The 26,853-nt window shown below is 37.1% G+C and overlaps 1 protein-coding gene across 1 annotated transcript in view; it reads right to left on the minus strand.

The window, feature by feature from the left end:
- Window positions 1–1,497: 1,497 nt before the first annotated feature.
- LOC124155816 overlaps window positions 1,498–26,853 on the minus strand; it is a 59,021-nt gene continuing 33,665 nt past the window's right edge. Inside the window, exon 2 of the mRNA XM_046529984.1 lies at window positions 1,498–1,623. Within this exon, the coding sequence (XP_046385940.1) occupies window positions 1,498–1,623 (126 nt within the window). The remainder of the gene's footprint in view (window positions 1,624–26,853) is intronic.

Here is a 26,853-nt window from a genome sequence, read left to right on the forward strand (position 1 = left end):
GAAACAAAATAACATAGCAGTTTGAAAAACAAATAGACAAGCATAAAGTTAATACATTCCTCCCTTGACAAATTTGTTTTCTTGAGAAAGAATTGAGTAACCTTAACGTTTTTGTTCTAATTTCTTCACCATAGTGGCTTTTATGTTGAATAAATGGCAAAGAAAGTGTTTCCAACATCCTCTATTCCATAAAAGGGACAAGTGTTTTTTGTTATTGAATTTGTGTGATTGTTGGTTGTAAAGAGACGTGAATTGAATAGATGGAAATGGAAATATTTCTCATTTAGAACGGTGACGTGAATGAGAAGTAAGGTAGCGTGGCGGATAATTATATGGATTAATTTTAGACGTTAACAGTATAACAGTAGAAAACATTTAGTCTTGCATCTAGCAACGACTTAAATGAAAAAAATATAAATCGTCCAACTTGGACATGCTGCCTTTTTGTAGTTAGCGATTCATGTATGAACGCATAAAATTATGTAAAGGTTACATCGTTAGCTTCTTTTTTATTTGTAATAGCAAAATTAGATATTTACCCTTATGTAAAGAAAGGAAATTGTGGAATTCCCTCGTATGATAAATTGATACGGCCTGGCGATCGATTTTAAAGCGAATGTATCAAACCTACTTCAAGAATACTTACCTTCTTACGACACTGAGATCAACTTTGCTCCCAGGAAATGCTCTGTAGGAGATACTTAAAACTTTCCCTAATACGTACGTTATAGAATTCTGTCGGAATCAAATTGCCTACTTTAATAGGCATGAGATATTTAAATGGGGCACATAGTATTTTATCCTGCAACTTCCATAATTCCGCTGGGTGCACTTAAGTGAAGAGTCTAAAGTGATAAATTTTTCTACTGAGCTAATTTACATTAATACCGTTGAAATGAAGATATTTTAAATTAAATATGACTGAATTACTAGGTGTATAACTCGAATTATTAGTCTGTATTTGAAAAAATATACATTAATGTTATTCACGTTGAAAAATTAGCATTTTAATATTTAGTCCTTATTCAGCTGTGAGTAATAAAATTACTCGATGAAAAATGTTTTGACGAAATAATCGGAAGATAATTTTGAGTTGGTCGACCGCGTTCTTTTTCATTTGAGGGGGTAAGAGAGGAGGTAGCCATGAGATACAAGCGATTTTTTTTCGAAGCAGAGTTATGTACAGAAAATGATAGAAGAAATATACCAAAACTTGGTTGCCAAGGGGTACGAGTGAGTCATTGGTCAGTGCAGACATCGAGTGGAAAAACAAATGCACTAATAAATATCTGTGGTTGGTCTCATTTGCTTAAATGCACTTCAAAATATATAGTGTATCTCGATGGTTTTCTTTATCTAATCTCTGTAAGTAACTCTGTTAAGAAAAAAAAAACAATTCTACCCCTTGGCTTCTCACCCTCTCATTTGTAATGATGTCCTGAAAACAACTGTGTAGGTATGATGACCGTATATGAGCCTGAAAGTCAATATTGGCACTCACTCTTTTCGTCGATGGCCGGAGACAGTCGCAGTGTGATGGCGATGAGCAGGACGGCAGTGATGAAAATGCCGGCGGCGAACACGCTGATCAACAGCACCATCTTCCGGCGCTCCCCGCCTTCCCTGCAAAATACAATAGGACAGGAGTCAGCAGGGAAAATTTGTTCAATATCTTATCTACATACCCACCCACAACCCGCCTCAATAAGCGAGTGGCGGCATGTATTAGACCAGCCATTTACCAGTGAATCTATACAATATATTAACATGCCCATGTTTATATGCCCGATGCTCGATATTAGTATATTAACATGAGATTTTACTACGGGAAAATATTTATTAAAGACCTTAAGTTTTGGAAGCTCAAACGGATTCCTATACGTACCTCCCCGCTCTGCAAAAAATATCTCATGCTTTGTCGTTTCATTAAGATCTGGAAATGTAGTGAAGTTCTAAGATGCTATTCTATGTGTGACTCCTGATCAATCAATCAAGCTAATGAGCGAATATAAAATTACAACATAATTACAAAACAAGTTATGCATTAAAATTCTCTCGGTATATTGGTCGAAACGATTATAACTTTGGTCAAAAGTGATTTTAAACGAAGTTTAAGACCAACATTATATTGAAGATGGTTTTCCATCTATTTATGCCATAAGATCCTGAGCCAATTTAAAAGGAATCGAAGAAAGATGTAGTGGGTTATTAACTGTGTGTAACTTGCAACATAATGTTTAAATTCGATTGCCATTCAAGGCTGTTTAGAATTTTAACCAAAGTATCAACCTGATGAAGTATCCATTTCCGCCAAGTATTTTCTGCAAAAAAATCTAAGACTCGTGACTCAAAGACCTAGGGTATACGTAAACTTTTTCATATGCTTTTCGTTGAATGAATTTTTATTAAGGTGGTGGTGTGATGCAGGGGCGCAGCTAGGAATTAAGGCTAGGGGGGATTTCAGGCGCAAAACACTAGGGTGTCTGAGGGTGTGGATTACCCGCCAGGGTAAGTGGGGGGTGCGTGGGCCCTCCCATAAAAAAAATTTCATATAAATGATTCAAAATAGTGAGTTTTACGGCCTTCTGAGGGATATTTTATTAATATTTACACTCTTTTATAAGTAGTATTCACCCAATTAAGTGAAATGGATTAAATTTAAAAATTTGTATGAGCTCTGGGGGGGTTTTATTCCCCAAAACTGGTGTGATGTGACTACTGGCTAAAATTCATTGATGTTCTTTGATGCTTTATGGAGAAAGGGATCTCTTTACCTATCCGCTCGGAAAAATATCTCTCACATATCGTTTCCTTCCGACTTACGGCTGCCGTGCGGTAGGCACCAGTTAAGTTTACCAATCTGGTTAATACACAAGTTGATCTTCAGTGTCGGGTTGATCGGATAAACAAGGAGCATAATCTTATGCGCCATTATTGTTTTGTTTTTCCTATCATAAAATGCTCGACAAAGCGTTGCTACATAGTGAACGTATAAAAAGGACGGAAGCAATCCAGTCAAAACCGATAGTGGGGATTCCTCACAGACTGAACAGGTGTATTGTCTCATGGGTTCACTCGTCCTTCAGACCAACGGAATCGTATTAATGCAATCGATTGTCGGAAGAAATCGTTTAGGAACGTGGTCTCTCGTTGTTGCATGGCCTACTTTCCGAAGCAGGCAAAGGCCTGTATCCTTTTATCGCATGAATCTGCGGAGATACCCGGAGGTCTCAATTTAGACAAGGGATATAGCTAACTTGAAATCTAGGCGGATGATTCATGATTAATTTAGTGGTCAGGGTTTTCTGATCTATTTACACTCAAGGTTGGGTAAACCATAACCAAGATAAGGTTGGGGAAGTGAAGACAGAAAATTCTGGTCGTAAAAGTATATAATTTTCTCATTGTATCTTGAAATTCTTCCAAGAAGTTTGATGCTGATGATGATGAAAATCAATGGCGTTTGGGTCAATACATACTCAACGACGGGGGAAATTTATTCATAGCCATTCCCTCCATCTTTCTACCCCGCGGTAATTAATAACTTTTCAAAGTTTCTTTCTTGTATGCATGCTATATTTTGCTTTAAGGGAATCTATTTCATTCATTTTCTATGTATATTTGTTAATATCGCATTAACTTTGCGGTTATGTCGTTAACTCACCTTATAGTCGTCGGGCGCGTAATCTAACGTGCTTCACATATAGTACTGGTTATCTCCTTATCGATTCATTAGGCGTAGACCATAATGTGTCAGTGTACTGAATTAATTTGTTACCGGATTCCTATTTTACTCGTGGGAGTTATGCGTAACTGCGAAGTTCCTTTTTAAAGGATATGATGAGGTAATATTATCCATGCAGGTGCATAAAGGACCCAATTGCGTATTCACTGTTTCTACACTTGACAATAGCCTGAGCACAATGTCCTTGACCTACATGTAAGCATGATCTTACATTGAAAATTGAGTTATCATGAAAAGTAGCAGGGTGTTAAAGAATCTGCTCCGAGTGAGACTATTATGCATAGAGTATGAAAATATTTTCCAAAGGGGAACACAAAAAAATCGTGGCAGTAACATGAGTAATCCTAATTAGGGGTCGTATTCTCCAACTTTATTTCCAGATTTTTCAAGGAACATGAGCCTTTTCTAAGTAGTTGTTTATTCACTAAGCCTTTGCTGTGTTTTTCTAGTCTGTATTTCGTCAAATACTCAAAGACTGCAGTTCCAAAAGATATCTAAATCGATATTATATCCAAGAGTTAGGTAGTGTTTACTTTGGGCATCGACTACATTTATTCATATTTTCATCATTTTATTAAATTCTATAGACCTTGTTAATGGTTTACTCAATACTTTTACGCATAATCATCTATGTATGCACTTCACTTGTTTCTTAAGGACGTACAGTTGCATTGCATGCATTTCTTGGTGCTTAAGGGAATTAGGAAATGCATTTTAGCATTTTTTTCACAGAATTTGGCGAAGTTGATATCTTTTCATCCTGATTCTCAGCAGCGGTATTATTGATTCGTCAACAATTTCCGTGCAATATGTACAACAAGAGTGAGCAAAATTTAAGCTACGATAAATTGTGCTGAAAGTACCTAAGTTTGTTGTTTATAGACATGAACTAGAACATTTATAATCCACTTCCGACTCATAAAATCGGCGTATTTAATTCAGATGTCAGTTTGCTTATGAAAAAGATTATTTTTTAAATTTCCGTCTTCAATCCTTCCATCATAAGAGTTGTACAATTTTTTTCGAAAACCTGTTCAAACGCCCTAAATGCATAAGTGAAACTTGTCTGAGATTCTTTTCCGAAATCCAAGCAATCAATCCTAACCATACAGGGTTTGTCCGGAAAGTAATAGGACTGATTTTCTTCCACCGCGACTGTACTTCGGAGCGTGTTTGCACCGACTGAATTTGGTAGAGGGTGTTTCTAACTAACGAACGAGCGGCTGGTCAGTTGTCTGCGAGCACCTGGAGAGTCAGGACAGACTTTTTTGCGCGACGTGTTTCTGTGAGTGGTGCAAGCCGAAAATGCAGCGTTCGTTACAGTAGAGGTACGCGATTGAATTCTGAGTGAAACTCGGTAAATATGCGACAGAGACGTTTGTTATGATCAAGTAGGCTTACCCAGATGTTGCTTTAGCAAGAAGTGGTGCGTTTCGGTGGCACTAGGCCTTTTTGGAGGGCCGGGAAGAGGTCGCTGATGAAGACGGTGCTGGAAGACCTGTGACTTCGGCAAACACCGACGTTTTGACTCGTGTGCACAAAGTTTTGAACTCAGACCGTCGACTGAGCATTCGTTTAATTGCCCAGATGTTACATTTATCAAAATCTGTGGTTCATGACATTGTGACGGAGCATTTGAACATGCGCAAGATGTGTGCGCGAACATGGTCCCAAAAGTGCTCACTGACGACTAGAAATTGCGGCTCACATCGCCTTTCATGTGAACAGCTAATTAACCAATGCCGGCATCCCAACGCTTCCGCAGCCGCCCTACAGCCCAGATTTGGCCCCCCAGACTTTTTTTTTTGTTTCCTTGTGTGAAATGGCCGATGAAAAGCAAGCATTTTGAGGCGACATTGGGGATCCAAGCAGCATGCCCCTCGGCTCTCAAGGCTATTTCGGAGAATGTCTTCTGTGACGCCTTCAATGCTTGGAAATCGCGCTGGCAGCGCTGCATCGACGCAGAAGGAGCCTATTTTGAAAATTTTTAAAGAATTGTAACGATTGGCTCAATAATTTTTTTTTAATCGACTCAGTCCTATTACTTTCCGGACAAACCCTGTACCACGGATGAAAAGGAAGAATAAATGAGGTTTCAAGTCCTATATTGAGCATTCACCTCAATTTAAATTTATTGCCAGAGTTTTATAGATACCAATTAAAAAAAAAATCTTAATATGCTTCAAATAAAGTTTTTAGTGATAAATTCAATATTCAACTACTTTTTCAGCAATATGAAAATTAAATATATGCTAAATAATAAAACGTGAATGCGCCGAAAATAGTCTGATTTATTATAATCCTCAGTAAACCTTTGGAGCAGCCTAATTTGTGGCCATTTGTAGTCATTACTTTTATAAATAAAATGCCCCATAATACCTAGATATTATAAGTCATAGCATATCAATTTACAGCTTATTGAAAATGTTCAATGAACTGGCCGAAAAGCACTATAGTATTACATGATTTATGACGGTGATTGTTCTCTCTGCTGGTATTACATCTCGGACCGCTAGCACGAGAGACCTATTCAATGCTTAACTAAGAATTCCCGTGAATCTTTTACCAATTAATAAAATGAAGAGTATGGTGATCTGCAATTTGCCCTGCGTCCACAAATTTTAATTGAATGTTACGGGCCTAAATGACATATTTTCACGTTGTAATGCAAGCTTGTCAATTTGTTACCAAAAATTTGACAGGTTTGAAATCTGAAGTAATTAATTTAATATTAAACGACTTAACTGTGATTTAAATTAAATATATGATAAAATAAATCATGAATACTCCAGAAAGGGTGTTATAACCCTCAGCTAGTGCCTGGGATTACCATTGCGGGCATTTGTAGTTATTATCAGCGAGATAAATACCGTGTTATCGGCGCGCTCTGCATCAACAGTTATTGACTGACATGGAAATGAAGGGTGGAGTGTAATCACGTCATTTATTAGTCAGGTTTGACAAAATTTTCTACCACGTGACGCCTGAGGCATTATCAACGACCATCAGAATCAGTAAATTCTGCATCCAGCTTCAAAATTACCTCTTGACCGCTAGCTAAATTATGTTACGGTCAGTAATTGGCGCTTAAATTAGGTTATCAGATCCGAAATGTGGCAGATTCTCCCTAAGCTTGGCAGTTTACCACAGAGCGGTGTATGTCCGTTGAAATAAAAATATAATGGTATTCTCGCCAAATTCTGTTGAGTCCAACATAAAATACTGGCCACGGTTAAGGTATTAAGGTTTGAATTTAAATCGTACATTCCTAAATCAATACCAATTACTGTAATATATTGGATACAATATTTTTGTGTGATTTAGCAAAAGTTTACTCATTGTATCCAGTTAAATACGAATGCAGCGACAAAGTAGTTTCTAAATGTGTCTTTAAATGTTCTAAATGTGAGATTAGAAACCTGTTTCTTTTCTACTGAATCAATACTGATGGACCTGCGAAAACGTCGAAAAGCATAATGACTACAGGAGATGTGGCCAATAAATGAAGTATTTTTCATTTTCATCAATAACCCTAAAAAATGCATCCTAAAAAATTTAAATCGTATTTAATCCCCTTACGATGAGAAAATTGGGCTCCATTCTGCACTTTCTACGAATTTAAATTGAAAATCAGAAATATGTATTTGAATTTTTCGGCGTAAACATCAGAAAAATATTGATTACAACTGTAAAAATAAGTGTCTATTTTTTACAAAAGAACTGGTATTCAGTTCTTCATTATAAAAATAACTATTATTATTGTAAAATGTGACGCGAATTTTATTGTTAGGTAAGGAAAAATCGGAAGTTTGCAGATGTCACTCATAAATCTACAGCTATTGCGATCAAATTATATATATGATACCGCTTACTTCATTACAAAAAAATATATGCTGTGCTCAACTTCGTCAATGTCATCATATACCTAAGTCATCATGGACTTCATTACGAAATATATTTGTGTCTGATTATTGTGCTATTATCAATAATTTTCTTTCCGTCAATGCTAAAGCCGAGTGCATATAAGAACCCAATTTAATTGAAGTCATCATCATCATTAGTCAGCAATCCTAAGATTGGTTTGACGCAGCTCTCCATTTCCCTCTCCCATCCGCTAATCTTTTCATAGCTACATATTTCTTCTCTTTTACATCTTTTATAACCTGTCCGATATAACTTATTCGGGGCCGTCCCTTACCCTTTTTCCCTTCCACTAGTCCTTCAACGATTGTCTTCATCAGACCATCGTGCCTCAAAATGTGGCCAACTAAGTTGTCCCTTCTCCTGCATAAGGTTTCTCTTTTCTCCCACTCTTCTTAGCACTTCCTCGTTACTCTCACGGTCAATCCATTTTATCTTCATCATTCTTCGGTAGCACCACATTTCGAATGCTTCCACTCTCGACTTCTCTGCTCCTGTTAACGTCCAAGCCTCGCTTCCTTAGAGAAACATACTCCATATGTAGCATCTGATGAATTGCATTTTTGAAAAAATTCCGGAGGAATTGAAGTCAAACCAAGAAATTTACGTGTAAATGGTGCAGTAAAACTATGCTACGAAACCTGAAGATGTAAAGGCCGTATTTTATCATATGAACATAAATTTGGATTTTAATAAATTAGCTGCACTGCTTCTAGGCGTACACAGAAAAAAACTAGACCTGATGAACGCCATCTATCATTCTTCTTCGGAACTACAACTGCAAACTTCTGAAAATGAGGTATTGAAATTCAGTTCAGCGGTCTCAAATTATTTTCCGGAGTTTTATTCTCAGTTTTTTACTATGCCAACGTTATTTTTCATTCCGACGTAACTTCTTCCACGATTCACTGTTATAAATAACAGAAGACGGTTGCAAAGTGCAGGAAAAATTGATTATGACACTGCACGTTCCAAAGTTTAACGTTAATTTTGACGTAAATTCAAAATCGGCACATCAGCATTCAATTGAAATCGCGCCCATTTTATCCGTAAATGTCGCCCTCGACGCATATTAATGGCATGCCGCACTAAGTTTTCCGCACTAATGACTTAGGTATTCCTAATTTTAAATCGAATGCGAAGGAAGTTATCAGAAATACTTGCTTGATTTGTTCAATTCCTTAAAATCTGCGTCCTTGAGAAATGTACCCGTTGAAATAAAGTATTTTCCCTAGATGAAGAATGGGAAATCATCGAGGACGCAAGTTGGTGGAGATTGGCTGCGCTAGGCCCGTCGCCATGGACACCGTTTGGGCCGTTGCCATGCGGGATGGGGACGAGATTTCTCGTTGTGGAGGGGCCGATGGAGGTGAAGGGTCTCGATTACTCATCCTTTTCGTTCCATCCAAGCAGCCAAACGACGCACCTGCCTCCAAATTCGTCTTGTCAAACCCTATCCCCTTATTCCTTGCCTTCCATCCTCTTCTCCCCGCATCTGACGGGAGAGAGTGGAAACTGCAAGAGGATAGTGAAAGCCCATACCGTCTCCTACCCTTTCCTCCTCTTCCAGTAACCTCCCCCCGGCTTTCCCAATGCTCGCAGCCCGACCTCCATCCGATACAATCCCCTGGGGATGAATGGTGGCTCGTTAAAGGGGAATGGGAGACCAGGGAATACTGGGGTGGGGGTTCGCGGGGGTCCCATCGAAATGGTCCAACAGCCGTGCCGGCGAAAGTGTTGGTGACGGAAGTCTCTCGGCTTTAAAAATGGCGGAAAAAATAAATCGCGGGGACCAAATACTGGGATGGCCGATAAAGTTTTTTTTTGCCACGAAGTGCTCGATGACATTGATATCAAATAGAGGAAAGTATCGATTTATGAATGGCATCAGTGCACTTCACCGCCGCATGCACGGTATTATCATCCATGCAAGCGATTCTCTCGAGGCGGATGAGGAAGTTAACAAGATGTTCGCTTCATAAATAGCGTATAAAATGTGTGAAGAATAAATGTGATAATAAGGTCCATTTTGAGTACCTTCATGTGTTTCAGACATCGAGATTTTCTTCACCCAGAATGAGTTTTGAGATGCGATTCATCAATTATTTTGCTGACAAATAATTCATGTGAAATAAGTAAATCCCATCGATTGGCAAATTATACCATGGACTATGCTAACTAGGCAGTGGCGGATACATATTTAGGGTGCGCCTACCCCGTTGCAGGGACACCTGCATTGCCTAACACTGCAAAACCACAATTGTAACTTTTTTATACTTATCATAAGACGGCATTGTCTTGTATATGCCCATTATCAGTGTAAATAAAACTTTTTTATACTTTGCATGTGACTTGATTATTTGTCATTACTAAAAAAGTAAAGGTAGCTCAATATATCTTTTGCGCCCCCCCCCCCCTGAGTTTTTCTGTATCCGCTACTGATATTAGGCTTTCGGTACCTATAAATTCACTCAACTGAGGGTGGACTGTTATTTTTGTCTTCATTTCTTTACTTCCTCATTCAGTGATTCAACGCGGAGGTTAGTTTAATGGGCGAGAGTTGAGCTCACCCTGCAAGAAACCACAGGCATATTCAGGTATATTTTCATTGGATACCTCAAAATTCTTACATGTTAGTTTGAGGTAAATGAGGGCTTCACGATGGGTATGAATCCAGAACCCTTCCATCATTTTCCCTATGATCTACTCTAAGGGTGACCACGCTCCCGTATTTTTTATCATTCATTAGCACACTACAATGTAAATCATAATCGGTAATGGAGAGTAAAGTTCTGCAATAATCATGCGCAATTATTCGGCGAAATCAACAAGCATTCCATTGCAGAAAAGTTTTTCTTATTTTTTTTTTGCAATTAGAAATGTTACTATTCTTTTTTCCTTGAAGTTAATATTTTAATTAAGTTAAGCGTCGTTGAAGATAATAATTTCTCAACTTAACTTTCTTATACATACTTTTGCCTATTGATTCGATTAAATAATGTAGACAATGTCATTTTTCAAGACACTCGAGAAGTAACAGTAGCATGACGGAAAGCATATTATGAATCTAATGCTGAAAATTGTTTTAACGCCGATGTTGTTCAGATATGGCCTCAAATGAAATTTACCCTCTTACCTCGAAAAACCGTCGTTTACCAAATAAATTTTGCTTGTTATACTCCAAGTGCATAAGTGCTTTCGCTTCGCCTTAATGAAGGCGCACCCTCCATTCATTTGATATTTAACGTATAGCAAGTGCTTTTGTTTAATCTCTGCAATGAATCGCCCGAAAATAACTGGTCACGGAGGACGTTATTAATTCATTCCACCACTTGTAACGCTACCACTTAAACGCTTTAAATGGGTCGAGATCCACTATAGAGGTCTGTTGTAATGCAGGCACTCTCTTGACTAGATTAAAGTACGCAGGCTTGCTCCGATTAATTTTCGTATTAAAACATGGAAAAGCGTCCTTGTAAATTATGTTCCCTTGGCTAAATGACAAAAGCTTTCAAACTTTTGTAGCATATTTCGAGTTAAATAAATAATTGGTAAACAGGTCATCGTTGCTTACGCTTATAAATAATTGTTATAATTTTTATGCTAATGGCTAATACACAGCTAATGGACATATAGCAATTTTCCATCTCTTTCTATGACCGAATTATTTTAAACCATAACTTTGTTTACAATTTTAAGGCATCCAGATTGCATATATTTGTACTTGAGATCAATATAAAGGATAAATTGCTGCTGTTTGAAGCACGGTCTATTACTTTGGTTACCTCCACTAAAAATACGTCAATTCCTTCCTCAATATGTATGAATGTGCAGCAACGTGTGCATAATTTTCCTCATATTATTTCATTGAGACCTCTAATCATCTACTTATATTCAAATTGGCCAAGAAAGCATGGAAATTAAGATATTTATAATGACAGAATTGCACGTTACTAAGTACGTATATTCATGGTAGTATTCAACAAACATTGCGTGATTTAACTATAGCGAGTCATTTTTACACTCCGATTCTTTAACTCATGCATTTTTTTCATCTATGGAATGTGAAAAGTAGCCTGCACATAGATAAGAGATTGAAATGAAAGGGTATTCAAGTGTGTTGGAGGTAATGATCATTGTATTTATGGTAGAAGTGATTGAGAGTCTTTGTAACAAGATGTCGCTCAGGCTTTATAGTTTGAAACCCAAAACAAAGTTGCAATGAATACTGTATAGTGAATCGGTGGCACAGGGAGCAAAACTATTGTGAGGTATGTTGGATAAAAGAACGTAAATTTAGAGGATCAGTGAGGTCAAAACTTAAATGAGGGGACGAGAAATGAAAAACAGTCGAAACAATGAAAAAAATGAGGAAGACATCTACCAAAGAATTTTCAGAGCAATAGAGGAATGCTCTATACGTAATTCCTCTTTTATGAAAATTCACCTAAAATATCTATCATTCAATCTTCAGGATGAAGATGATTCATTTTAAGGGCACATACACATACCCTTCGGCCAATTTCTCAAGAGTTGTATGAAAATACATTACGCGCTGAAAGTAGCAGCCTTGATGATATTACCAAAATCTTTTGAAAGCTCGCAAAGGCTTCCAGCGGACCGTGTCTTTTCTTCTTTCAAAGTTCAAAGGGAGGTAGAAATAATAACTTTTACTTGTTTTTTTCCTATTCTGTGAAGTGTACTATTCATATCAGAGGATAAAATTTGAGGCACTGGAAAAATTGAGTGCCTTCTAACGGCAATTCTTTTGAAGTTAAATACAGGATACACATATAAATGCTTGACTATGTAACTTTGTGGGAAATATGCCAATTGGTAAAATGGGGGAGGGTCTTAAAATCTAAGTCTGTGGTCCGAACTAAGAAAATATGAATTCCTTGTTATAATGAACGCACGTTTTCTGACTGAACTGTGCGTAAGTCCTCGTTTAGCGATAGAGAATCTGGTTAAATATTTCTAGGAAGGAGGAAATTCAATTTATTATAACAGCCATTTCTTCTGTCTATCTTTAGTTTTATTCGAAACGTACCAACATCAGTATTTTGATATTGCACTAAGGTAAAGGCCACATCCTTTTACTCTTTACACAATTCGAATGGAGTGTTATCTAAGGATAATGCTGCATAGGATTGGATCTGTGATCAGCTTAAGAAAATATGAGTTGACCATATACACGAGCTCATTAGATCAAAATATCTAAGAATGGCATTTTAAATACATACGAACTTAAGAGCAAATGGCGATATTTTGTTTAACTGTCTAACAGGTGTACATGGCAGAAGACAATACAATGGCAGAAAAAGATTGGTGTGTTTTGAGCCGTGAAAATGACGTAATTTGTTTAAGCCTAGGTCATTTACTAATAAAATTCTATGAGCGATAGAAAAATTTTTCTGTCATTATGTTACATGAAAATGCTTCAGTTCGTACTGGATTACTTACTATTTCTCCTATTTAAGTGATATCTACCAAAATAGTTCCTTTAGGACAGTTTTAGATTTTGAAGATGCTATACGATTTAACCTTAGTCTACTTATGTATGCTCTGAATTTCATTGAAAACTGAATGTAGAATCAGTAAAAGTGTGAACTAACATTATGTATTAACAACTTCTACTACCATTTTTCAATGTCGAAAATAACGGAAGCTAAACTGAATTGAAACAATTTCCCTCTCTGAAAGGCAATAACATGTATATGTAATATAATCTTGATATCTTTCAGATGATTTAATCTTGTATTGGAAAGAGAATTTATATCGATCATTTTAAAAAAGGAGAACAATTTTCCATGACCTGGATTGATATAAAAGTTAAACTACCGTACCTATAAAAGATAAAAGAGCTTGTATAGTGAAGAAGATGCAAAGCTACTTTGAGGCAAAATGAGAATAATTAAAATCACTTAATCTTGACATTTTTACACATTTTTTTAGCGTCTGTTGACTCCGTCTCACTTTAATCCATTTCTTGTGGCGCGCCAGCATATTTGACGCGAAACCGCCGTCGAAGTTCTCAAGAAGGGGGTTTTCAAACAATCTATTAGTCCATTGCTTGCATCATCACAAAAGAGGCCTGTCGCAGCTGCTCCCGGTATCGTTTTGCTGAGCATGTGGTTGTTCCACTATAGCCTGCGACTTGACGTATGGGACAATATTTTGTGCCGCAATAATTTATCTTTTCTTTTAGAAATCAAGAAACATGAGTTACGGGAGATAATTTTTTGCGCCATAAGCTGTGTGACACAATTGCACTAAAAGTAAACCACGATAGAATTTTGTGATTTCCATATTGTACATAAGGACATATTGACCAGTAATCAACATTGAGATTTATTGTGAAATTTTAAATATGATTAAAAAATATTTCCACGGTAATGATTCCAATTCCTCGGTTTGTTTCTCAGACTAATACTGTTTCAATGCAGTGGCGTAACGTAAGGAACGTGTTTTTGGGGCGGGTAGGGGGCCGGGAAGACGGACCTCCCTCCCAACGGGGGAAACTGCTTGAAAAATTTCATGCCTGGAAATCCATTTTACATAATTTTTCTCTTTAAGCAGATACAATTATTATACGTTTTTTTTCTCTGAAGCTTTGGGGGAGGGGTGGATCTATCCCCGCATCCCCTCCCCCCATAGTTACGCCACTGTTTCAATGCAAACTTTTTTATGTAGAACTCAAAGAGGCAATTGCATATATTTTTACCTATTATCATTTGAAGACTATTGAATATTATATAATCACTGAATTGTAGTTTCACTAATTACATTGTAATAACCTCTTCGTGTTATTTTAAATGTGCACTTCGTGAAGCACTTTTATTTACTATCGTGGATGGTTGTAAAATAGTGTGCGAAATCACAGCATTCCATGTATCAAAAACTATTGCATCTAATGGCCAGGCATGTATTACTGGTATTTATAAAAACTACTACAATTTTGAATCAACCTAAAATTTTCATAGACGAACTATTGTTTCCCAAGAATGGGATAATTTTATATCATTTTATGACTCAAATCTTTACTTTTAATTTGAAAAAATATTCTGACAATGTATTAAACAACACATTAGATAGAATATGCGTCCTTATATTGATCCAAAGTTTCACTGGGACACAATGTTGGCCCAAAGGTCAAACGGCTGACCTTCTATGCAGGCGTGTTTACGTTATTCAACGCCATTAGAAACTCATCAATAATAGTAGTCATTAATTAGTCACAAATACTTGGTTCAGCAATGAAGTTTAAAGGTGCCAAATAACTCGAGCGGAAATGTGATAACGGCTATCCCCGGAGCTACAGGTTCACTAAACCTTATGGTTGATCGTAAAGTTTATCAGAGAGTATCTCAAAAAATGAAACAAAATTCATTCTGTCACTTCCTTAATTTTGAGAAAGAGTTTGCTGGTATGAGCTTGGTGTAGCCAATGTTTACTCTTAAGTAAATATTTGTGGATTGGATGAACAGGCGCATTGGCGCACAGGCGCAGGCACAGACTCACTCGAAACTTACGCATGCCTCGGTTCCAGGAAGTGAGCCTGGCTTCCGAAGAAAAAGGGCGGGGTAAGTAGCCTTTTTCATTACTAAATATGGGAGTTGGTCGCTTGAAGGTCTAAATAAGATACGATGGTTAAGTTCGTTTTCCAAATTTCACGGAATAAGAATTTCCTGGATTTTAAGGAAAAAAGAAAGAAAAAATATCATGCCAAGATAAAAATTCTTCCTTAACTCTTTAATGAATTTATGGTGCAAGTTAATTTTCGGATAGATTGAAAATATAATATTTCGATATTTTTTCCTTTTACTAGCAGAGAGCATGATGTGAGAATTTTTTAAGCAGAATGGAAGCAGGTATTATCTACGTAGTAGATTGTTCTCCTTATGTGTTTCGTGTAATAAGAAAAGTTTCTTATCTAGTTCTAAGAAGGAAAAAAATATTTTCAGTCGGATTCAGCATTCCTCGATCTTGATCTAATGATCTTTCACCTATGTCCTAATAAAGCTGAACGACAAGCATTGTTTTGATGAAAAATTCATCAGCGTATTGAACCCAAACTTTCAAGTATAATGACGAAATCTTGTTCTAATATGAAATATGATACAGATCATTGGCGTTAGCAATCGAAATCTGTAGGTTACTTTTTCTTTAATTTTCATAACTTCTAAAATTATTTTTTACTGGTTATTCATTCATTCAAGTTCATTTTATTCGTCCATGGGTTGAAGGAAGAAGGGACTTTCTAGTCTCATTCTAGTCAGTTACATTCATATGATTTTGGGGCTTAAGATGTGGGACTAAGGTGATTTGTGTATTGAATCAAGAGAGCAATTGTTTGAATAAGCTTGCGTATCTCTGGTTTTACATTCCAATTAGGGGTGGTCAATTTCGAACCCCCAGTGATTAAAGGAGGACAGCCGAGTTTGGGGTTCTTCCGTTAATTAATTTGCCATGATGGATCGAGGCCATTAAATCTCGGTTGTGGGGGCTAGTTACCGCCGGTCTGCGTCCTTGGTGCGAGAGGTGGTGCATGTGCGTCAATTTCACGGCCACGTTAGGTTCAGTTATGCAGCTTCCGAGCTCAGCGAGCGTGCTGCAACCTGGATGCATTCCAGGTGAGTCTGAGGGATGTATTACTCATCACGTGCCTCCTTTCTGCGCGAAATATCGTTTCAGGGAAGGACGAGGTATTTTGAGGGAGCTTATTAGAATGGAGGATATGCACTGCATGCTTGGGATGCTCTCCCAAGAGAGTATGTAGACGCCAGGTTGAATAAGGTGAGTGCTAATGAGACTCATCTGAAGCGGCTAATATTCTCCCTACAAAACTTCTATATAAGCGTATCAGGGTCAGCTTGGCTAATTTATGATGTTTATATAAAAATTTAAACCACTGATATATTTCCCTCAAACGATATTTTTAGAGTGATATATGATCTTAAGTTTTCCCGGCGTATCAGGTTCAGAAAAGTTTCTCGGGTTTTCCACCGGTTTATGTTCTCCATGTCTCCCGAAGTTTCGAGCAGCGACTTGCTGTTCGTTCTCAGGGGATCTTATAAACTTGATATTTTAGAGCTTTACCGAGCATGGTTTCGCCACCCATCTTGATAGGACACTGTTTTCGGCATGCTAAAACCATGGTCATTTGCTCAATTTTAATGTTGAGCATAAGAGTTTCTTGAGTTTTTGGTAGGGATGGACGGATCAAGGATTTTTTTTGGATCCACATCCGGATCGAACTTTCACAAAAAGTAGTCGACCTTTCAACGAAGTTGATTCATTAATAAAGCATGCTAGTTTCGAGAAAGATGTGAAACTAATCCACTGACATATAGATGTTGTATTTTTACAAATAACTAATTGAGAGTGAGCAATAGCAAGATTTTTTATCCTGAAAAGAAAAATTCATAATGTAAGATGATAAGTTTTCGTCACCTTGGCTTTTATATTTTCTGGGTTAGAACTGGAACTTGGTGAACAACAAGGCAAGCTTTGACTTCAACCGACGGTGGCAATAATGCAATGGATACTACCAAGTGTCCTTCAATTAGACATAAAAAATACTACTATTCTAATAATGTCCCATTTTAATACGAATAATCTTATTTTGTTGCTTTCGTCTTCAGATCAGGCACTCCAGTTGCTCACTGCATCGTCTAAGGTGGTCAAAAGGTCTAATTGCCTTCACGCGGCTCTTCACTATATTAACATTTTTTGTTTCTATACGTCCCTCCACTTATTAGGTACCTAATATATAAATGCTCCTTTCCATTTAATGCAAGACCATAATTTGCCTTTATTTCCTTCCATTTGACTTTTTACGATTACGTTCATCAAGCCATCATGCCTCATTGATTCACTTAATGCGTAGGAAAAAAATAGCACGCCTTTTTTTTTTTAACTCGTCACTCATCGTAATAGCAGATGCACTCAGTTTTGATATCCAGCTCCCTCACTTGCGTCGATTCGTGCATAAAGTGATTACTCGCACGTGGAAGAGCGATTTCGAACGCGCTCAGAGGGCTGGAAAAAGTGCATCGGGCGATTCCGCTCCGATGGCTGGCGCGGGTAGGGTTAAGGAATCGATGGCATATCCAACAAGTGGACCCTTTTTAATCTCCGCGGATCGGTCTTTCACCCGCATGCTACACGTGGATATCCGCCCACGTACAGCTCCACACCCAACCCCTCTCTCTCTCTTTCCCATCCCACCCCACGAGAAATAAAATCCCAACCTACCCCATGGCCAACTGTGGCCTTCGGCCCCCTTGATCTCATATTTATACTCGCAGCGTAGATGCTTCGCTTAGCAGCCATTTTCCCGACTCGCACTGTTTGCATTTCGTCCATTAAGTATACGCCTTCCGCCATCAATAAACCCTTCGTAACACGCCCCATTTTAACGAATCCTTGTTTAGAGAAGAGGGAACTCGCTCGACAAATCTTATTTATAACCTAGTTCATTTCATTGATTTTATTTCAGAGGCCGTAAGAAAATGAATGGCGTCATCTTTGTCTGGTCATGCGGTATTACGCCTCTAAATGAAATTTTGTTTGAGAAGTTTTCGTTCATTAGGGCAGATTATATCAGGTTTATAGGAAAGCGCCATTCGAAGTGTACTTATGTATCTTTCATTGCTTCATTTCACTTGCACAAATGAATAATGTTCAAGTAAATCTGTCCGAAAATCAAAATTCATATGTTTTTCCTGTTGTGAATATTTGTTATTAAATATGAATATGTTTAATCCGCTCATTCCAAAATATCTAAACTAACTAGCTCTAAACTAATCTCTAAACTCTCTAAACTAAACTATCTCTAATCTAAAACTATCTCATGAAATGTATATCCCCAGATTAACTACTACTTCTAATTTATAAATGCAATGCGTTCTTAATTTGTGCCGATTTGACCGGATAACATCGAGAGTTAATGATTTTGATCACCCTCCAAGATTATATTTTCTATTCTGTATTCGATTTTATAAACTCAATGGTGACGAATATGCTTAATTTTAATCATAATAAAAAATCTTTCATGGAATGATAAATACCAGGTTGATTTTGAAGCACGAACGCCACTTAAAATTTTACCGCAAATTAGATTTAAAGAAGGTGCTTAAATTTCACTGACTTATTTTTCCTTCTGTTTTAAAGCATTCCATATGGCTCCCCATTCGTCACGTTCAGGCCATCTTCTTCACTACTTATGGGAATGCTTTTCACTTCAGAAAAAAAAATATTTGAAGAGAGCTCTGCTCCATTGATGCTTAGTTATATGCATGGAATAGCTATATTGTAATTTAGCAACTTATTCATTACATTATTGATTCAATATTAAAGCACTTTATATTAAACTTTGCGCAAAATAAACCACTATTTGTGAAATCAAAGCTGATACAAATTGGTACCCTGCCATCATTGCTTAAAGTCTGGGATTAAGGTGTATTGTAAAGGCAATGTTCCCCTGAGAGATTTTCCGAGGATCCTTGCATCTCTGAACCTTCCAAGTATTCTCTCAACCCACCTCTACCGATGGCAACCTAAAATCATCTAAGTTTGATACTTATGGTTCTATTATTAAGTGTAAGCTCAATATACATTTTATAAAATTTCTATTATTAAAATCAAAGCATTAAAAGTCCAAAAAAGACAAATTTGAAATGAAATGATCTAATGTAGCATCTCAAGAAAAATTTACCCATTCATACTTGTTGGACACTATTGATATTTGATCCGTTAATTTAGCTTTCGTCACAATTAATAATGAAAGACACTTTGTTTCTTCCACAAGTTTATAAAAATTTATATTTTATGACCAGTTTCGGATATTACACCATTATCAAATTCGTAATTGATAATGGTACAATATCCGAAACCGGTCATAAAAAGAAATTTGTATAAACTTGTAGAAGGTACAAAATGTCTTTCATTAATTATTAATATGGAGCCCATCCACTACGCATGTGCTTCAAGTTTCGATTTACTTTCGCCACGAAATGGAATACTTTAATTTTTCTGTTAGGATGAGTATTCAGACTTGCATATGCTTTATTTCGGTTTTGATGATCGAAACTGATGTATAAAAAAAAAAATAATTACTGTATTTGAAAAACGGATTCAATTACGCACACATAAAATATGTATGTAGGTTAATTTTTTTACATTATGAGTCCTTCTGAGCCTTATTTAGCTCATCAGAAGGTTCTCTTCCTCATTTATTCCCCATTTTGTATTATTGTATACAATAATCAATTAATATTAAATAATTAGCAATTCAATAAAATATTATTGTTGTTGTCCTATATTTAAAACACAGGTAAAACTTAATTTAATAAATTACCACCAGTACACATGTCATCGTATTAAAACTTCACAATTGAAAATAGCAAAATATTTATAAAATTATAGAATATTTCAAGTTAATCCAAATAAAACTATTGTTTTACAATACTTTAGAAATCATGAATCAGTCAGAATAGCATTTAAAAATGTGTAAAAAATTTTATGTATTTTTTTATTTAACTCTGGAAAGGCTGATGTAAAAGTTAACAATAAACTGTTGCTTTATTTGCATACGTGTTTATGAAGCTTAATCGGGTTAACCAAAGAGCTGTCATCAAGATCCTTTGATAATAGTACTTGATAATGTGTCCTGCTTGCTGAAACATGGGACTTTGCGATACATTTTATGTGCTCTAGAGGGAAGTTATTTTTTAACAAGAATGCATATCGATGGCTAAGTTCTAACAACACGTGTCTCGAAAATAGCAACTTTTCAAGCTAACAATAAAAAATATTTTTATTTTTTTAAAGAGAAGCATACATTGGCAAACAAAGGGTTGTTTTTTTGCTTGAATATTTTTGTTCGTAGACAGTATTAGCATTATTGACTCAGATCGGTCAAATTTTGAGATACGTGTTGTTAGAAGCCATCGATATTCACTATTTTGACTATGTAGGTATTAGGGATATATTATTTCCTACCCTCGATTTTCCCTAGTTGTCAAGCTGGTCGAGGACTCGTTAACTGTAGTCGAATCATTCTTAGGCACTATGACGATACTCAGGACGATGTATGATGAGGGTTTCAGAGCGCGGAGCAAATAGGCAAGGACCGCGAGGGACTACTGTGTTTGCGAATGTCGGCGCATGCGGTGGCCTCCAGGGGATGAACAGTTGATGGGTTGGACATTACTGGTTTGTTTTCGTTACGCCGGTGTAGGGTTGTGCCTCCTTAAAGCAATGAGCAGGTTCAACTCACGACGGAAGTCCCTTACATTTACGAGAAACGGAAAAGTTTTGGAAGTTATTGTGGGCATGAGTACGCTCCGTTTAGATAGGATGGTCTATCGTAAACGCACCCGTGCAGAAACAGCGCTAATGAGTGACGAACGCTTGTCAAATTAAGCGGCTTTCGACGCCGGAGAAGATCCAGAGCCCGATGAGAGATTACCCTATAGTGGGATAGAGGACCACATGGAAGGAGCTGGTGAAAGGAGGCTCTTTGTGTGCGTGAACATTCCTGCTTTGTTGGTCCCCTTAAAAGCGTGGCGACATGTTGGTTTAATGTAAAATATGGTGCATGTGAGGCCATTTCCATTGATTTATACGGAAAAGCGACGTTGGCTGCCTACTTTGTCCTACTTTATGCAAGAATAATAAAGAACCAGATGGAAACGATTCTTAAGCCCGGAAATCTGTGATATTTGCAATCCTCAGAAAATAAATCAATAAATTATGCATTTATTACTATTTCAATTGCCCAAACTCATATCAGCGTGAATGAATAATATCAAAGTTCAAATGCATCCAGATGGTACTCAATAGAATTGAAATTTGGTGTATTTTAAAATCGATTGTTAGGGGTGTGGCATGAGAAATTTTGCTAAGTTATAATTGATAGCCTAGTTTCTGTCCTTTTTCCATAACTCAAAATATTTTGTCTTTATAACGACCTTTGTTTCGAATTATACTTCTATGTGTCCCCTTAATGAACACACTGTCTTTACACATTTTGATTTTTCATCGGTCTCCTCATCAACCATCATGTATTTAAATTTGAAGAAGTATTTTATGCAAAATTTCTAACTATGGAGGGCTTAATTTTTGTTGAAATGGAATTCAACATTTACGTTTTCAACATTTCAATTTAATGGGAGAATAATTCATGAGATTTCATTTTTGGAGCAGCGAAAGTCAATTAAGGTTAATACTCGTTAAAAAATAGTTGATTTTCATTATAGAAACGGAACTAATTTTATTGATAGCGGTTTTGCTATAAATAACATTCAGTTATATGTAGAAGTTGTAATTTTTCGATTATTGGAATGACTTTTAATTTCCAAAATGTTGCTTCTTGTTGCATAAATACTTCATTGGTATGGAAATGGACTGGATTCATTTTCGGATCATGATACATTTGAAAATTTTAAACAAAAAAAAACTAAAACACTTCCATTTGATGAAATAAAAATACATTTTTTTTGAAAATGTTGTTATCACCGGAAAACATTGAGTAAACTTCATTTGGTTACAGCTAACACTGTTGAAAAGTCCTTTAAGCCATTAAAGTACAGAATTTTTCTCCTAAAATTTATTTAATTTTGAAATAAAAGACAGTGGCTCTTTTCCTTAAGTATTTGTCAATAACTAGTTCCCCAAGTTGTCTTGAACCAGATGATGGCTTTGTGTGACTAAGCGCATCGTTCGCATTAAATACTTGTGGAAAAGTGCAACTACCTTTTATTTCAGTATGTCGAACTTCCACTCCTTACATCATGCTTGAATCGGTTGAACTTAAAATGAATTTCAATGAAAATTCCATATCTTACCAATTTTTTGAAGATACTTTGTGAAAAAAATATTCATGGAATCTAGTGGGTTGGGTTTCCTTTTTTCTGTGGATGAGATTCTTGTATTCATTCTCTGATGAAGATTTTTTAAATAAAAAAAACAGAAACCACCTCTATTCGGTGAAATAAAAATAAATTTTTACTGGAAATGCTATTACCACTAGAAAATACTGAGTTCCACTCAACTAGATTGAAGCTAAAGCTATTGAGAATTACAATTGGCCATTCAATTACCAAATTGATCTTCAAATATGAATTTTAATGCAAAGTCAATGTGTGCTTCATTTTCTGTATATTCTTTATGAAAAAGTTGTTCATGTCATCAGGTGGGATGGCTTATCTTATTGGTCCGTGGATAACACGTGCCCTTTATTAGCATTCCTTGGCGGAGAGCGAGCGTCCGGAAGCCGGCATCCTCGGCTTTAAACGCGGAATCGATCCGAGGGGGATAGTTTTGGGACACCCTCTCCAGTAGTGGCTGGGATAACCCGAATGGCTTGCGAGGAGAGTCTCTAACACAGGAGACAGACGGAAATCTCATCGGCCGAAAGGGATCTCGTGGTTCAAGAGGAGGGAGGAGACGAGATCGCTTTAAACACCCGATTATTTTCACGAACAAAGCCGAGGAATTGCGGAAATTACGGTCTCACTGATGCCTTTGGGAACCATAATTTATAGTTTTAGCGGCGATTGTAGAGATCACTGTCATTTTCTTATCATTTGCGACCGTAGCGTTTCTTGTTCCTGAGCACGTGCGTAAAATTCTTGCTGTCAATTAGAGATCTCACGGCTGAATATTGTATGGTCGTGTATTAATTAAAATTGTGTGCTCTAAAGATCGCGGGTTCTATAATATCAAAACAAAAATAGGTAGAGATGACTGCGTTAAATAGGAAATAGTCTAAGTATTTCTCATCCCTCCTCACTTCTTAGTTCCTTCTTATTTCTTATTCCATCAAGTTTTTAATCCTGCTTTCCTCCCTTTATTTAAAGGGTATCCAATTTGAAACGTTAGCCTAATAAAACTTCTTACATGAAATTTGTTTGGAGAACATATCACTCCATCTCGACCGGTCTTTTTTGTGATGTATTTCTAATTTAAAACACACATTAACTTTAGTTTGAAATTTTCAGGGCATTTAGTATTGGTTCTTTTTCGTTAATTGGAATGATAATTTACTTTTACAATCGCATTGCCACCATTGCTACATTTCTATAGTTTAGGTCCATTGTCTTACTTTTTCTGTAATAAAGTGTGAATACTTCATACAGGAAATACCGATGCAAAATTTTGAATTTGTAATGCAGGTAAATTTTGATCACGAAACATTTTATGAGTGAATAAAGGATTCTCAGGTTCTCCACCGCTAATTGGCTGCATTTCTTCCGACGTTTCGAAGAACGGCTTTTTCTTCATTCTCAGGGATAATCATGAGATCCACCTGATAGGCCGGGAAAATCTAAGATCTACATGTATTTTACCAACTATAATTTTAATAGGATTTGGACGAGTCGTGCACCACGAAAAATCAACAGTTGAGCGGGAAAGATGCGTCCTCTTGAACTGTTATTTTCCTCAACTTTGAAAATCGTCGGTTAAACGATCCCCTGACTCGAGCTCGAAAAAATGATTGAGGCCTCATAGTGCGGGGGTGAAGACAGCGACTCGAGAGGAGAGCCTTTTATTATCATCCATCGCCTTTGGTGGTGCGAGAATCTCACGGCGCTTGGAAGTGGGAGAGATACTTGCTCAAGTGTGTGTTTGGGTGAGCGCGATGTAATATTTACAGAGGATGACGTCGTGGGTGACGTCTACACGAGAGTGAGGATGAGGTGGGGAGGGTGGGAAGGAAGGAAAGGGGTCGCCGAGGACGCGCCGGCCACGCAAACTAAGGGTGGCCTAAAATATGGACGGGACGGGGGAGGGGGTTGCGGTGTGTTCCTCTTCCTCGGTCATAACCACTTCCACCGCACGAGCACATTCCTCCTGTGGTTCCACATCTTTAAGCACTCCATCAGTGAAGCGATATGGATAAATAGGACGTTCATCGTGCGGTCAAAATTGAGGTCCATTCTCGTCGTTCACGTCGACTGTATCAGGCAAAACTCGGTGCCTTTCGCAAAACAAAAACGAAAACCTAGTTTTCCACATTAAACATTGCTTACACATCTCAAAATAAAATTTTCGTTTATTTTTTTTCAAGAACACCATTTACATTTAATTTTACTCTAAAATTACATTATCGCATTACATTTTCCGGGTTATGCGGCACCGGGTTCAAGTTTTTACATGCTAATGATACATTTTTTGTCGTAGGTTTTTAGAATTACATGGCTTAATCTCTTCTGTCGTTTGTTCACAATATTCGCGTAATCTTTTGTATAATTTTATTTTGAATGGGTTTAGTGGTATGGCAGTGGGTAATATTATCCGAATTCGAGCAATAAATTAGATCTCAGACCGTAATATCAGTCCACAACGTTTTCAATTGGGGCTGAAATTTTCCGGTTGATGTCATGCTCCCCGAGTCCAAACGCCGATGGAGCCTGAATTAATTTTATGTAGCCACGGTATTACCTGCCCGCAGTCCATTGATTCAGTCTCATTATGCACCTGACTAATTTATTTTCCACAGAAATAATGGTAATGATACTCTCTGTGGTTTTCATTCCTCAGTTTCATGCAAGAGAATATTTACGTGCATTTATCGCTAAACGTTGTCCTAATGCAAAGGAGATTGAACTAGCAATTTGCTTATTCAAAGGTGGCAGACGTAATGAACTGTAATAGGGTAGCTTCCTTCATCAAAGAAATCGAAAGGCATAGATTGTAATTCGTAACCTACCTTTAGTGTATTCTTAATATACAAATTATTTGGTTTTAGAAATCCCAGTTTAGACGAATGTTAATGGTCAATTTTAACCTCATTTGAAAAAGGCCAGATTGGCGCACATGCGATGCCACTCCACGTGACGTCACAGGGGCCTAGATGCTATACGAGTAGTCAGGAGTTTTACATAGTCTGAGATTACCAATGAATGCATGAGGCAAGAGCTCAAGGAAACATCTCTTAATAATCACCTATTAAAATTGCCCAAGTTCGGAAAGTTTCCTTCGTTTGATAGGGTAATAATAATCCTCATTCAAGCCAAGCGCTACCTGGTAGCAGGGTACTCTGCTACCTGCTAGCAGCCTGTATCGTAGCGGCGCTCATAACCTCGCACCAAGGTGGCCTCATACAACAGCAGCCGGAACCAGAATGACGTCACACGGGCTTTTCCCAGCATTCATACTTAGTCGTTGCGTTTTCGCGCGCTTGAAAATTTTCACTTTTCATTAAATCGCGAAAAATAGATATCGTGAGATAAAAATCTAAAAGCGTGAAATACGTACTCCAGGAGCAATAATATTTCGATTTAGACGACAAAAAAATAATGGGAAACCACCCTATTTTACTGAATAACAGTGTGTCAGAAAATGGCTGTCCATGGTCTAGTGGTGTCCTCGTCGGATGTATCGCGGGAAGTCACCAAAAGGGAAAAAAACATTTCGTTGGAGTGGGGTGCTGCAGTCTCCCCATTGTGTCAACGTGTCCCCGGTGGGAAGGGTATGAAATGGTGACGACAAGAGCAGTAATTAAGTGTTTTGAATTTTAAACGTTTGTTTTTAACCATTATTTTAGTATTTTGAAGTACTCTACCGGTTAAGGTGGTTTAACATTGAGCATTCTACAATAATTTGAAAACCTAATACAAAGATTGAGTATTTTTTGTGGAGAATTGAATGGCTACGGTATTTATAGTGGAGATATTTTGACGTGTTCAGATAAAATAGCAGCACATAACGCACAAAATTGCTATAGGTCGCCGATTTTCGTTATTTTAGCCGTTTTTTTTCACATAATCGGCTTTTAGGGAAAACCTTTTTTTCGGAGAAGCACCGGAATTCCTTAATCTTGCGACTGTTTTCCACAGTCAATTTCCTGCAGCCTCGGTCTTTCAGTTTTTTTTATTTTTTGTCCTCACATTTTCCTCCAATCTCATCTTTTGTAATCCTCTTTCTTATCCACACGCTCTCTTTTATCTTTGTGATGTTTTTCTCTTCGCTTCCTTGACGACATTCTTTATTCCTTCCATTCTTACTCTTTATTTCACCCAGCCTGCTCTGGTTAAAACTTGAACATTTATTACATGAACTCTTGCCCCTTATATTGTCTTTGATGTAGAAATTGCAGGGAGAAATATTAATCAGGTTAACTAGTCAACTATTGGATCACTTTCACTTCATTCAAATCAATGTACTGTTTCTCAGTG

The sequence above is a fragment of the Ischnura elegans genome, chromosome 1, assembly GCF_921293095.1.
Source record: "Ischnura elegans chromosome 1, ioIscEleg1.1, whole genome shotgun sequence".
NCBI classification, from domain to species: Eukaryota; Metazoa; Arthropoda; class Insecta; order Odonata; family Coenagrionidae; genus Ischnura; species Ischnura elegans.